The 14560-nt window shown below is 38.2% G+C and overlaps 1 protein-coding gene across 1 annotated transcript in view; it reads right to left on the bottom strand.

Moving 5' to 3' along the window:
* Positions 1–14560, bottom strand: part of RPTOR (regulatory associated protein of MTOR complex 1) — a 5042670-nt gene that overhangs the window by 407451 nt on the left and 4620659 nt on the right. The window contains exon 28 of the mRNA XM_044068087.1: positions 13422–13526. Within this exon, the coding sequence (XP_043924022.1) occupies positions 13422–13526 (105 nt within the window). The remainder of the gene's footprint in view (positions 1–13421; positions 13527–14560) is intronic.

Raw genomic sequence — 14560 nt, 5'->3', positions numbered from 1 at the left:
AAAGGAAAACAAGCCATAAGGTCTTGAGGCTCAAAAACCTGTCTGGTAGAAGTAAGACTTAACAAAAGTACAGTCTTCCAAGAGCAAAGATGCAATGAAGCTGAAGCTGCAGGCTCAAATGGAGCCGCAGCCAATTTTTCCAAACCAAAATTAAGATCCCAGGGAGGAGGAACAGTCTTCCTGGGAGGTCTAATATGAAGGATGCCTTTAAGAAATTGTTTAGCTTCAAATCTAGAAGCTAAAGGAGGAGATAAAGGCAGACAAGCAGAGACAGCTGATAAGTGGGCCTTAACAGAAGAATAAGCCAAACCAGCACTGAACAATTAACACAGATGAGAGAGAACCAAAAGAGCAACCACCAAATGTGGATCCAGGTTATGAGAAAGACACCAAAGTGAAAACTTCTTCCATTTGGATAAACAGGATTTCCTAGCACTGGGTTTCCTGTCCTCCTGCAGGACCCTAAGCACATCCTCAGAAAAAAGGGGTCTACATAGAATCAAAATTCTATCTCCCACAGTGTCAGGTGTAGAGTGGACATGTGTGGATGGATGAAAGATCCCTTGTTTTGTGTGAGTAGGCCCATCCTGTGAGGTAACTTGTGATGACTGCCCTTAGCTAAATGCAGAAGAGGGAACCAATGCTGTCTTGACCAAAAAGAGTCACCAACAAGACTTTGGGAGCATCCTGCTGAATTTTGAACAGGACCTTTGGAATGAGAGGAAGGGGAGGGAAAGCATAAAGAAACATCCCCTTCCAAGAAAAAGTTATGGAGTCCAATTTCCACACTAGAGGACCTGGGACTCTGGCACAAAAAAGAGGAAGTTGTATGTTCAAAGGAGAGACAAAAAGATCTATTTGAGGAGTACCCCACTGATGGACGATGTCCAGAAACGGGTTCACTTTATAATCCCGAAATCTTGAAATATCGAATTTCAGAATCTTGAGATCAAAAAGCAGAAACTTTAAAATCCTGAAACCCCAGAAGTGCAAATTTCGCGACTCCTACATTAACCATACACCACACACATACACACACTTTCTCCCACACACAAACACACAAACCTACACTACATACAAGCAGGGGGGCAAGCCCCCCACACCCCCCTACTTAAATATACTAAGTCCCAAGTTCGCACTACACAGACAAACACACAAAAACACCACCATACAAGCTACATTCCCCTCGCACACACACTTCACAGTAAAAAAATACACTGACACACACTAAAGCCCCTAACCAGAACCCTTAAACATAAATACTTACCTGCACTTCCACCTATCCATTCACACAGCACAACACCAGAAGCATGAATTCAACATAACTGGACTTTGGGATTTTGAAATTCGTGCTTCTGGGGTTTCAGAGTTTTGTGTTTTCGGCTTTATAATCTTGGGATTCTGAAATTTGATATTTCCGAATTTCGGGATTATAAAGTGTTTCCCCCCAAAACACATCCCTGTGAAGCATCCCTTTGTGGGATTGAGATGAAGAGTGTCTGCCACAATATTTTGACCCAAGGGAATGTAAGTTGCTTAAAGAGTCACTTGATACTGGATAGCAAGTTCCCACACCAGGAATGCCAACAGGCAAAAAAGCTAAGATCTTGCCACCCATCTGTTTGAGAGGTCCCGGGGAGAAGAGAGGATGAAAACCCTGAAGAGCCAGCAGAAGAATAGAATTCTCACCTCCTTGACACTGATGTGATCTTTCTGTTGACAAGGCAACCAAACACCTTGCACCTTTATGGAACCAAATGCTGCTCCCCATCCTACATCTGAAGCATCTGTGAACAATTTCTGAGAGGAAAGAGGGGGATGAAAAGTGAGCTCTGGGTTCAGAGACCACTGCTGAATCAACCACTGAAATTTCTTCTTCAGACAAGGCAGAACAGGAACTATAAACCTGAGGGGACATGCATGTTGAAGTCAAACTGACTTCAGAAACCACTGAAACTTTCTCATCTAGAGTTCGGCCAGAGGAAGCATAGGGATGGTGGAGGCCATGAACCCCAGAGCTCTCAGAAATTCCATGGCTCTGCTACCCTTATCAAAAGGTAGTAACTTAGGAGAAGGAAGCAATTAAGAAGGTTTGTCAGAAGTTACTGACACTACCGACAGGTTAGCAGAAGGACACTTGTAGGTTTTTTGGGGGCAGGGGCTGAGAATCATTAGAAAAGGCATCCAGCAAAGCAGTCAAAACTGGAGAGACAGCAGAAGGCATTGAGTACAATCCCATTTAAAGAACTCCATCATCCTAGAGATAGTATCCTCTAAAGAGATCTATTCAAAGCATACTTCTCAACTGTCCAGATTTGTGCCTCATTTTCTGGTCTTTTCCTCATAAAATTTGTGGTTTTATGGCAAATCACTTCAATGCTGTAAGGACTGAAGTCACTAAATAATGACATACATTTGGGTTACAGAACCTACAGAAAATGTATGTTAACAAACCCTGTTACACTAGCAACTTAGCAAGTTTATAAGCACAATATTTAAAATATGCCCCTATTTTTGGGCCTCCCCCCCCCCCCAATTTATTGCACTGAGAGGTATGCTTCAAAGGGAACAGCAGGACTGGTAGATTGCTTTTCCTCTGATCCATAGTCCAAAGGACAGGGAATCTGGGAGGAGTAAGCAAAGGATTCCTCATCTGAATCTACCTCCTCCTCACAGGAATCCTGTTCTCTGGATCACTTAAGGAAGGAGTTAGAGGACCAATAGTGGAGGGCTGGAACAGAAACTCCCTGAGGAAGTTTTAAAGCCATCAAAGCACTAAACAACCCCTGAGTGAAGGACTGACATTCACTCTGTGGATCCTTAGGAGCTGATGAAATATGTTTAGTTTTCTGTGTTTTCTTTAAGGGGACGTCCACCTTAAAAAATTTGGAAGTCTCCAACACCAGGCTGCATACATTAACTGTAGTCAGGACTTTCTTTCTGACTAAAATTTGGGGAACGCTCCTAGGCCCCCTGAAGATAATCAACTTCAGTTCCTCCTGAACAACTGAAGCGGATATCTGCAATGCCTCTTACATGCCTCCTCGGATCTCCCGCCAGCCTCCAACCTGATCGAGCAGCAAAATCCAACAATGAAGCTGGGTGAACCCCCGAGCTATCACTCACCTTGGGAGGGTGTCCAGCAGGACCTGAATAGCAGAAAATGCCAGCCTAGGTTGCTTGGCCTTTTTCTTCCCAGACGGCTGTCTCACAGAGTGGGAAGCTCCCTCCATTGTGTCTTTAGCGAGAAGCTTAAGATGTTATCAAGACAAAGCGCCAAAGAAGAAAGCTTATTATGAAGGGTTTTTGGAACAAATACCTGACAGAACAGGGCATATGTTCATGTGAAGTGCCAAGGCAAAACAGACAATGTTTATGATGGTCTTTATGAGGACTTTGCCTCCCACAATGGCATTTACCCTTTTTCTATGACATGAATCCCCACAAGTAACAATATAGCTAAAGAAAAATAAGACAACAAAAACAACAATGGAGCACTTACCTGTAATGCCTGGTTAAACCACCAACGGAAATGGGCATTCAGACCAATGATCAAAAGATGGCATTCAGACTGGTGGCAAAGAAGTTCAGAGGATGGTATGACCAGACTTCACCTTTATGCCCTACATTATATGCAAGGAGCATATGTGTGATGCACAGTGTACCTTAAATCAACCTAAAGGCTTTGGCATACTGGTCGGATGTCGAGCCACCCTTGGCAGGGGATCCCTAGTGTAATGAATATTGCAACGGTGAAGATGAGGACATCTATGGCTTTCCCACTCTTAATTAGCTAACTCCATATCTTACCAGGTAGTAATGTCCTAAGGTCAAAAGATGCTCTCACTTTAATGATAACATAACTGCTAAAGTATGCTCTTCTACCTCTTCACCAGACACTTTGTAGTATTTATTTTCCTCTTTAATGTTCTTCCATAACATTCTCGTCTCTCTAATAATAGACTGTCTCCCTCCTTCCTCTCTCTCTCTCCATGTCCTTAATTTTCCCTCCTGCTCATTACTCCTCCTCATCTCATTCTATTACTCTGTCTGTTTTGGTAGCACAATAATCTATTACTTCTCACCTCCATATATTATTTAAGCAATAACCCACACCTGGGTGTGGGTAATGCTGGATTTACCCACGGTTGGTGTGGTTTGGTCATGAGGGCGAAGCTATTACACAATGACATTATTTAAGAAAAAAAAATACTTACTTTTCTTAAGTAATGGCATTGTATAATGCCTCCTTGCTGCCCTTACGCAGCTGTCCAGTATTCTGCGGCAGTTCTGATGTACTGCGCATGCGTATAGTTACGCAGTACAATAGAACTATGTGTGTGGAAGCAACGGAGAAAGGGAGATCTCCGTTGCTTTTAAAAACTTGTCTCGCTATGTTAAGAGCTTAACATAGCGATATAGCTTTAAAAAAAAAAGCAACGGCTATTTTCCTTTCTCCGTTGCTTTTTTTTTTTTTAAAGCTGTTTCACTATGTTAAACAAGTTTAACATAGTGAGACAGCTTTAAAAAAAGCAACAGAGAAAGGAAGATCTCCATTGCTTTTTTTTAAGATATCTCGCTATGTTAAACTCATTTAACATAGTGAGATAACAGCAACAGAGCTCTTCTGTTCTCCGTTGCTGTCCAATAAAAAAAAAAAAAAAAAGACATACTAATGGAAAAAGTCTGGGCGACCAGACCTTTTTCCATTAGTATAAGTCTTTGATTTACAACGTGCACGCTGACCAATCAGCGTGCACATTTTGGAATATTAATGGGGGGTCGTTGTATAACAGGAATATAGTCAATACTTAAAAAAATATGTATTAGATTATTTGAAATAGACTATCCACTTCTGCAAAGTGTCTTGCTACTTGCAGTTCATATTCTTGATCATAGTTTATCCTACCTAGTAATACTCTGCAAATCTATCAGTTTTGTTTGTGTTCCATCTGCTGTGGGAATTTTCTCCCCTTATATACACTTTACTCGACAGCTGCTGTAAAATGTGTTTGTGTGTGTTTTGTCTCTCCAGTTATTTGTAAAATATTTCATCTGTTGCAGAGCTTTTTCCCCTTGTAAATAATTATTCATCAACTACTGTTTAAATGTTTTTGAATTGCTATGAAGCTTCTCTCGTCCCAGGTCTCTGCTGAAAATAGGCCACTGGTTCCGTTGGACTTTACAGGTTACCAAAGGATACATAAATAGAGAGGCAAACAGCCAAGAAGTGAGGCCAGAGAAAATTAGAGCAGCAAGAAGGTGCCTTGTGAGAAAGACCCAAAGAAAATATCCAACAGGAGGGACTATGAAGAAACTCTTCAGATTTGTGAGAGTACAATCTTCAACTGTACAATTTTCAGAGGACTGAATAAAGGCAGTTTAGTTTATTACTTATTTCTACTTTCCTTGGAACTGTCTAGAGAAAGCTACCCTGTGGTTAAAGAAAAGACTACTTTGCTGGACTTTAACTTTTTTTTAATTCATTTATTAACTAGGTAAACCCTTTTAAGGACACTGTCAGGTTAAACAGCTTCCACTGAGTCCTGCAATAGGCAGATGGAGGAAGAAGGAATCAAACCTTATACACACAATCTAGGAAATAACTCAGAGTGAACTGAAACAGCTTATTTTCTCTAAAAAAAATAACTTTCAGTGAACATATTTCTGTTTGGAAAATGGTAAAAAAGTAAAGCTTGCTTCTTTGCTAAAAATAAGGCGGCAACCTATCAGTATTATTACTGCCTATGAAAGTTATAAAACCAAGCTCAGTTGTGATAAATGTCTTTAAATATATAGGTTTAAACTAAGTTATCATAAAACCCATCCAGAAATGCCTTAGAATAGCAGGTTGTGTTTGTGCATGTGTAAAGCTTGTCACAGATTTTCTTTTTTAAAGGAAACCATGACATATCAACATGGATGCAGCTTGGACAATAATGGCCCTGCAAATCATTAAAGAAAATGTACACTTAAAACTGCAAAGTATAGAAGTTAGTTAACAAGTTATTTTAGGAACACAGATTTTCAGCAGCTTTTTATTAATAATTTTCAGGCTACTTACCACCATCACTGTTATGCCAATTTCCAAAACAAAGTTTCATTTTTAAGAGAGCCAATGACAAGAAAAGTTCTTATAATACTTTGCTTTACCTTACAAATGGTTGTTGTTGTTTGTCTTTCGGCTATTTCCCAGTAAGGGGTCGCCACAGCGAACTCCGGTCCGCTAATGACTGGCAGTAGAGTTTTTACAAAATGCCAAGGTGCCAGCTCGATGCTCAACCTTCAACGAAGGCATGCCCATTTACGCATGCATGTCTTTCGAACACTACCCAACCGCGGGGAGGACATGCAGACTCCACACAGAAGGCACTCCCAAGCCCAGCCGAGAATCGAACGGGAGAACCTCTTGCTGTGAGGTAACAACGCTACCGCCGTACCACCACGGCATTCTTTTACCTTACAAATGATAAAAGATGCAGTTCTGGCCCTGTCTGATGATACAGCTTCTAGACAAAATGTAATTACAAAATAATTCTAAAAGACTTAAAAAAAGTATTCACACCTTTAGTTCTAGAATTCATAAGTTCATTTTCAATAAACAAATAGGATACTCAAAGACATTTTAATATGTCCACAGTTATTACAGTACATAAACACAATGATGAATTAAACAGCTACAGGCCAAAATATGTACTTATTAATTAATACAAAAGATACTCAATAAGTAAGTTATTCCACCCACTGGATCTTCAACACACTTTTCACTGTAGCTCTGTTATAAGGAGATTAAGCAATATTATAATGTAGCCCTACAGGTAATTTTTATACAAGTTGCAGTAAAAATATCTGCCCAGCAAGTTTGTTATTGCTTTGAAGGCAGTGGATACATGTAAGGGTTTTCATATGTTGAACAGATAATACATGTCATTAGTTGTTAGAGCTTCACCATTTTCTCATTATAAAACATATAATGAATTGATATTTTTTAAAATCTGTCTATTTATACATTTTAATTAAGTTGGAGATAAATGTCTGGGGTGGGCCTCAGCATGCAGTTCTTCAGAGAACAATATCTTATAAGCAAATTTAGAACTACAAATATTTGGCACGACAGGGAGCCCCCTACACTTGCACCTCTTTCTTAACATAACCAAATTATTGGTATCCAACCTCTAAGTCAAAATATATCTAGATTTGATCCCATTTGATGCAATCTGCCTGTACATTTGTGGTTTGTCAAAATTAACATGGTCAAGTAGGTGAATATTGATCCAAACAGTTATCTCTAAAATAATGGGGGTCAGACAAACATTTACGGTCTTACCATTTTTTTCCAGTTTTATACCCATTCTTGGATGGACTGAAAAGGATCAATAAATTTAAAGAAATGATGAATGTGGGAAAAAAAGAGAGAACAAAACTTTTTGCAGATTATACAATTTTAGTTTTGCCTAATGCATATTCATCAATTTCATTTTTAAAAGTTTACAACAACACACAGTACTATTGTTTGTCAAGTAAAAAATAAAGCCAACATTAAGGTTAAAAAAAAATCTATGGAGAAATACTTTCAAGATAACTGCAAAACTCCAAAAGCACACAGCAATTACAGTTCTTAGGCTGGACTCACTGAACTAATATCTTCAAAGCTATCAATCAAAATGCAAATAATTGATTACAGCAAAGATGTTCAGAATTAGCTTCATCTGCTTGTTTCTTAGGTAGATTAGATAATGGTTATAGTTAAATAACTAACAAATGCACTTTTTTCCATCACTGAAAATTTGTAGTGTGATTACTAAATATTTGACCGTTATTACTGAGATCACGTTTCTCTGCATAGTATTAGACTTTTCATAAAAATAAACATAAAGGAAACCTACAGCATGAAAAGTAAAACATATTAGCCTAAAATGGTGTGTGTGTGTGTGTGGGGGGGTGGGGGGGGGTAGCAAGTAAAACCTGAAAAGTAATGAAAGTAGAAAATAAGCACAAGAGCTCACACCCAACAATGCCAGGCCCATATGTTTAATAACTGCACAGCTATTCATAAACGTACAGAACTGGCCAAGCTCTTTTCCTTCTGGAAATTCAGAAGCACTCCTCTGCAGCATAAGAGGTCAGAGGTAATAATTTGGTCATGTTAATATGGAGAAACCAATCCTCTGTACAGTAATTATAACTTCTACGTACGTACCAAAACCAGCTTATTTTCATTTTGAGAAAATAACCACCTGACCTTTATCTGCACTCCAGGTTGTGATATAAAATAAAGGGGGGTAAGGGGCCTCTAACTTTTCTAGAGGTTGGATTACCACTACTTAACAGGCAGAGTCAACATTTGAGGTAAATTTCAAGACCTACATTAGACAATTTGCTTAATTTTATTTTTAATGCTACCTGAAGAGCCACTAACACTCAATTTATTTTGAATGATATCCGAAAAAGTCACCAACATTAAATACATTTTCTCCAAGTTAATCATCAGCTTTCGATTCTTGTTTTTTTTTTATTTTTGAAGACCAAATAAAATCTGCACTAAAAATGTAGGATATCTGACAAAGGTCAACAAGACATTTGCTATGATAAAAGCCTCTTACAGCACTAATGGCGCAGATCACATCCGTCAAGAATAGTAAGGAGACAGTCTCACCAAATACATTATGGGCAATGCTGGATACACTGCAGGCAATGGAAGTTAATTTAACAAGCTCAGTGAATATGAGATTTATACTGTTGTTTCTGATTAACTGCTAGAATCGTGCCTAATAGCATATATTGGTGCTACTTACACCACTAAATGACAACAATGCAAAAAAGTGCAATTTGAAAGGGAGATTTGTTTAAGGTTTCCTTTTTTAAAAAAAAAACTTCCTCAAGCTTTGTTCAAATTACATTATCTTTTCTGTAATCTCCACCACCACCTTATGAACTATAATACATGTATTTAATTTATCTAGTTGCATCTATTCTCCAGGTCATTGATGGGGGTGGGGGGGGTTCATGGGTGAGATCACCTACTTGGTTAACAAAGAATAAATAGATAAATAAATTGACAAATGGATGACACACACACACATAAATAAGCTGATACCAATTATCATTCAGGGAGTGATATTAACAAGTACAGTGTCATGTTGAAACATACCTGAATGTTTCTTTGGCCTTTTCTTGGACAGCAAACAGCAGTATATTTAAGGAGTTATTTTATTAAATCAATTGAAATACAGAGATCATGGTGTGGCCTTTTTCCTGGCCGAGTAGTTTGGTTTTGCAATTTTCTGCATTTCTCTTCATTTTGTGTTTTTTTAGCAGTATATATAAGCCTGGTAACCATAACCTCTAGCATTCAAAAACTTTTTCTGTCACACTTACCCCTTCCTCATCTCCTACTGCAATTCTCACCAGCATCAAGGTACAATTTCCTTTCTCAAGGATCATATCTAAGAATATATTTCATCTTCCGAACAAACCCCAAGACAAAAAGACTCTAGAATGTTGGGCATTGGCCTCCGTTCTTCAATTAACTTGCAGCTATTTAATCTGCTTTTCTTCCTTACTTACATTTTCAGTCTCTTCCTTTTATTGTAGCAATATCCTGATAAAATGGACATCTACTACCATTATTCCATGAACAGCAGGCAATCTCACTAATGGCTATTAACATGTAGTTCTTTTGTTCTTTTTTTCTAAGCTGCCTGCTTCTTGATCTTTCTCCAGCTGATGCCTTTTAATAACTAAATATGTGTTTTTATGTCGTAAACAGGACACAATAGTGTCACACTCCTACTTCCCTTTGCTACTTCCAATAACTGGCACCTAGGCTCAGTAACATCAAAGGGGCAAAGACCAATTCAGGAAGTTCATTTTCTCAGTAGCTATTACAGGTACAACGACAATTACAGTTAAAATTAATCCTTGAAGATACATGAGAAAAATACATAAGGACTGCCTGAGTATTGCATTTTTATCAGACTGACCCAGAAGCAGCCATTCATGAAAAATAGATGATGCAGTCAATGTATACTGCCATATTCTGAGGTTAGCATACAAAATAATTTATTCAAAATAACTGGCATAGCATGTCTGCCAGCCTCATACTGGCCATATAGATGGTCAAACATTTACCTCCACCCCACGATGCCCCCCATATCACCATTTAAAAATGCCACCTTTCTATGTGCCAAGAAGCAACAATGAGAAAAAAGTGTGAAGTGAATGGAGTCAGTACAGTGTCTGACAGCAGACATGGTATTCGCAAATGGGATGTCTACCTGGCCAACAGTTCCTACTGCTGTTGAGGGTACTCTTGAAGACCTGCTTTTATAGTGGCTAGCTTGTGTATTTCTTAATAAAATGTTTACTTCCTTACAGAGTTGTTTACTTTGGGGCTAGACTTCCTCTTCTAGAACCACAGAGATTTGTACATGCAATACTGGTCCTGTAGATGATGTCTCTCCTCTGATGGAGTACATGATCCTTGCTTCCTACATCCTAGATTTCACTACATTGTGGACTGCTGAGCAGCCTGCTTGTCCATAAACTCCAAACCTAGAGATATGGACACCTCACTAAAACGTGAGGATCTTGCCCCTTACTACTCCTTATACTATTTTTTTCTGAATACATTGCTTAGTAATGTTTGCTAGCTTTGTTAGAATCCTCAAAGTATAGTACTTGATACCTTGTGACAGTCCTGAACATTAGATGAAAGAATCACAAAGGTCTTCATTGACTCATTTCTGACAACACACAAAACTGTGAAACAAAAAAAGTCTTCAGGAAAGCCACAAAAGCAAACTAGAGAGAAAAAAAAATAAGAATGATCCATCAACAAACACACACTGACTCAATTTTTCTAGTGTTGCTCATAATAACATGTCTCCTCCAAGTGAAAGAGAGACGATTACAACAAGAAAAGATATGAGAGGGCTTAGAAAACATATGTATACATGTAGCTCAAAAGACATATTTTACATGTCTCATCAAAAAAAATCAGTAAGAATGATATGGATGGAAAAATCATCTATAATATAATACTCCTCTTTGAATCAGTGCTACAATACACACAGAAAAAGATCAGTAAACTGAAATATTGGTCAACAGTAATTTAGAAAAAAATTATTTGCCTTAGATCCATTTTCTAAAACTGGCTAAAGGTCTAGTATATCACATGCACAAAGTATTCTGATGGTGGTCATTTCTACTGCAACCTGACACTCAAATGGCCAGGATGAGAAGGACACTGTGCTGTCTACAAAGATAACCACACACCTGCAACCTGAGATATAGATGGAACGCAACTAATGAAATCTACATATCTTGGATACCACAATGTGGACAAAGACCAAGTAAGATGCAAGTTACCACTAAGCAAGGCAAACAGCATGCAGAGCAGATGCTGAAGAAATTTTCCTCCAGACAACTTTAAGCAGAAGCCAAGCACGGCAAAGCTGTCCAGTACAGCAACCATGAAAATCATGATTTCATCACCAGATTGTGGTTCAAGACAGGAAAGATTCAATGAATGAATGAGAGAGTAGGAATGCAGTAATAACAAACTAAATACAGTGCAGTTTATTTAAAAACATGATACATTTTCTTCATTTTTTGTACAAATAAAACAAGCAACTGAGTAAACAAAAGCAAACCAAGAACCTAAGTTACACAAGAAATGACACTGCAACTCATAAATTAAGAATTTCAATGTCTTCAAAGCATGCTACACTGGCTTAGAACATGTATTTTGTTGCAATAAATCAAATAAAAAAGTAATAATACATATGGCTAAGCACGTGCCAGTGGGGTACAGGTATAAAGCCACGACTATGGCTTCAACAATTCATGTTCGATTAGTAGCTTGGTGACACAAGCAGGAAGGATGAATGTGGCCTATCCTGGGAAGGGAGGTACTATGCATATGAATGCCCACCACCTGATTTCCCTGATGAACACCAAGAGAACAAACATGTATTCTCCCCGGTGGGTTTGCAGGGTAGTCCTACTGATGGTAACCCCTTGTTAAAATGAAGCGTGCTGCATCCTGATATTTATTGAAAGCCACTGTTATGACTTAAAAGAAAAATGTCTAACCACCCCTGCTAGCTGCCTTAATGATTGCTCCTTCTGATCACTCTTCACATTGGTGAAAGGAGAAGAATGGGGCGAAGAGTTGACGGGGGCTGATGACAGGCAGAAAGGACAACAATGAAGCAAAAAGAATAAAACATATGACTGGAAGTCCCTTTTTATATACATTTAAATATATAAAACTGTATGAAAGTCTATTTATATTGTGAAGACATACACTAAAAAAACTTACTGAGGTTTTTATGTTTAGAAATCAATTCACATGCAGACAAAAAATGTACTTATAAACTCTTGTCTTTGACGTTAACTATATAGCCTGTCTGTTCAGTTACAAAGTCTAATATTGTCAAGGCTCTGTGTTTGTGGCCATGGGATGAATAAACTTCTTAGTTCACATGCTTAGTACCAAACAAATTAAATTAGCTGGGGTACATCACATTTAAAGACCTTGCAGAGCCCAATGAGCAAATGAGGCACACTTTTGACATAGTCAGTGCTTGTTCTTTCAACAACAGCTCATTTTTGTGTGTGTGTGTGTGTGTGTGTGTGTGTGTGTGTGTGTGTGTGTGTGTGTGTGTGCGCGTATGCATATATGTGTAAAGAATGTACCCAGTTGCAGCAGAGGTCATGAGTAAGCCTGTATTGTGTGTGTCACCACTCAACAGGCAGGCCGCACATGGAACAAACTTCTCAGAAAGAATGAGGCAGCCATTTCAGTGCTAGGGACCAAATGCCAGGGTCAAGCACTACAGAAGAGTGGCTTAAATGGCAGACTGTTGGTCAGCACCGACTCATTTAATTCACTTAACTCATTTGTTTTGTAGTATGACAGTGCTGCCACAGAAAGTGAATCCTGAACAGCTGCAATTTTCATACTTTCCAAGGCTCTGCACTTCTAACTGGTCTTTACCATAATTCAAGCTTGTAAGTGTTAGTTTAGTAATTTAATTTATGAGGATATAACAAACAAAGTGAAGACCAGTATCTGATAAGCTTAGAGTTATAAAGCAGAAACAAAAGTGTCAAATAAAAAAACAGGGCACCTGATGTTGATTTTAAAGGTCAAAGTAAATTAAAAATGTGAACCCCCCCCCCCAAAAAAAATGAGACAATGAAAGGTATCTGCTAATATGGCAAACATGCTCATTCTTCCACTTTACTGCATCATGCAGTATTAGGACAGAAGTGTGTCAAAAAGTAAATCTACTTATTTAAAGGAATGTAGTATGTGATGAATACATGTTCTAATCAAAATTACGTAAACGGTGAATCTAAATATGTTATTTCTAATCCTTAACCCTCCAAATGCGAATAAAATGTATACTCACCTCTTGTTGTTGGCAACATGTCTGAAAGTCCCTGCCATGCAGTCACCATTTCAGGATTTTTTTCTAAATCTGCAAAATTTTTCCACACCCGGATTGCACCATCATCTAAAGTGTTAAAAAAAAAAAAAGTGGACCAGTGAGTCCAACAATAAAGGCTCAAATCAGCTTGTCAAAGAGATGTGACATAAAGGATGCATATAGCAAAATTGCCTGTAATGTTCCTGTTACTGACTATTTTGTCAAGCAAGGCTCAATGTGCATCCATGAGATTTGAAGATAAAAAGGTCACCAAAATAATGTAAAGCACAACCGTGTAAAAATTCAGATAAAAATGCTATTAAATTACTTGCAAGCAATTAATAGGTTTCTGTTATAATACGTATCTAAATGGCTGGCAAAGACTTAACTTATCATTAAGTCTGAGAGAATACCAATTTAAATGTTCTTTGGTTGGGGTTATTCTCCACCAACCAAAATGCTTTGAAGAGGGACACCCCCCACCCCCTTGATGGCACACAATTTGACATAATACACTGGCTATATATGCTGATCTTTCCCTGTGCCTGCCAATATGTCCCCTAGCCACTAGCACTTTTAAATTAAGTAATAATGAGTTGGCGCTCTGCCAATGCCAGCAAACAATACAGTAGAATATAAAATAAAAGAAGAAATATGGTGCCAATGTTTTATTAAGCAAATTCAAATTCAATCTATTGCCTCACACAAAATCCTTCAATGACTAACTACATTTTCATCCACCTTAATCAGCTACTTCAAACAACCAATACATCAATTAAAACGTGTGTGTGTGTGTGTGTGTGTGTGTGTGTATATATATATATATATATATATATATATATATATATATATATATATATATATGTATATACAGCCATACCTTGTAGTTTGTATTTTTCCCCACAACATTTTTTGAAATAGATTCCATAAAATAGCCTCTCCAGCCTTGCCTTGACCAAACGCCCCACTTATAATTTATCTCTGTAATTACTGACTTTGTCCACTAAGTGGCGCCCTTACCCAGCTCTACCAATCCCTCTACCTTATAGCATAATTCCTCACAGAATTCCTTGTCCAGTACTTTGGTTCTCTTCAGCTCACTAAGTTTTATTACTACCTTA

This window comes from Protopterus annectens, chromosome 4.part0 (genome assembly GCF_019279795.1).
Source record: "Protopterus annectens isolate FY-2018-M chromosome 4.part0, PAN1.0, whole genome shotgun sequence".
Classification (NCBI taxonomy): Eukaryota; Metazoa; Chordata; order Ceratodontiformes; family Protopteridae; genus Protopterus; species Protopterus annectens.
Note: the sequence above shows the minus strand (reverse complement) of the source record. Positions and strands in the feature narration are given on the sequence as shown.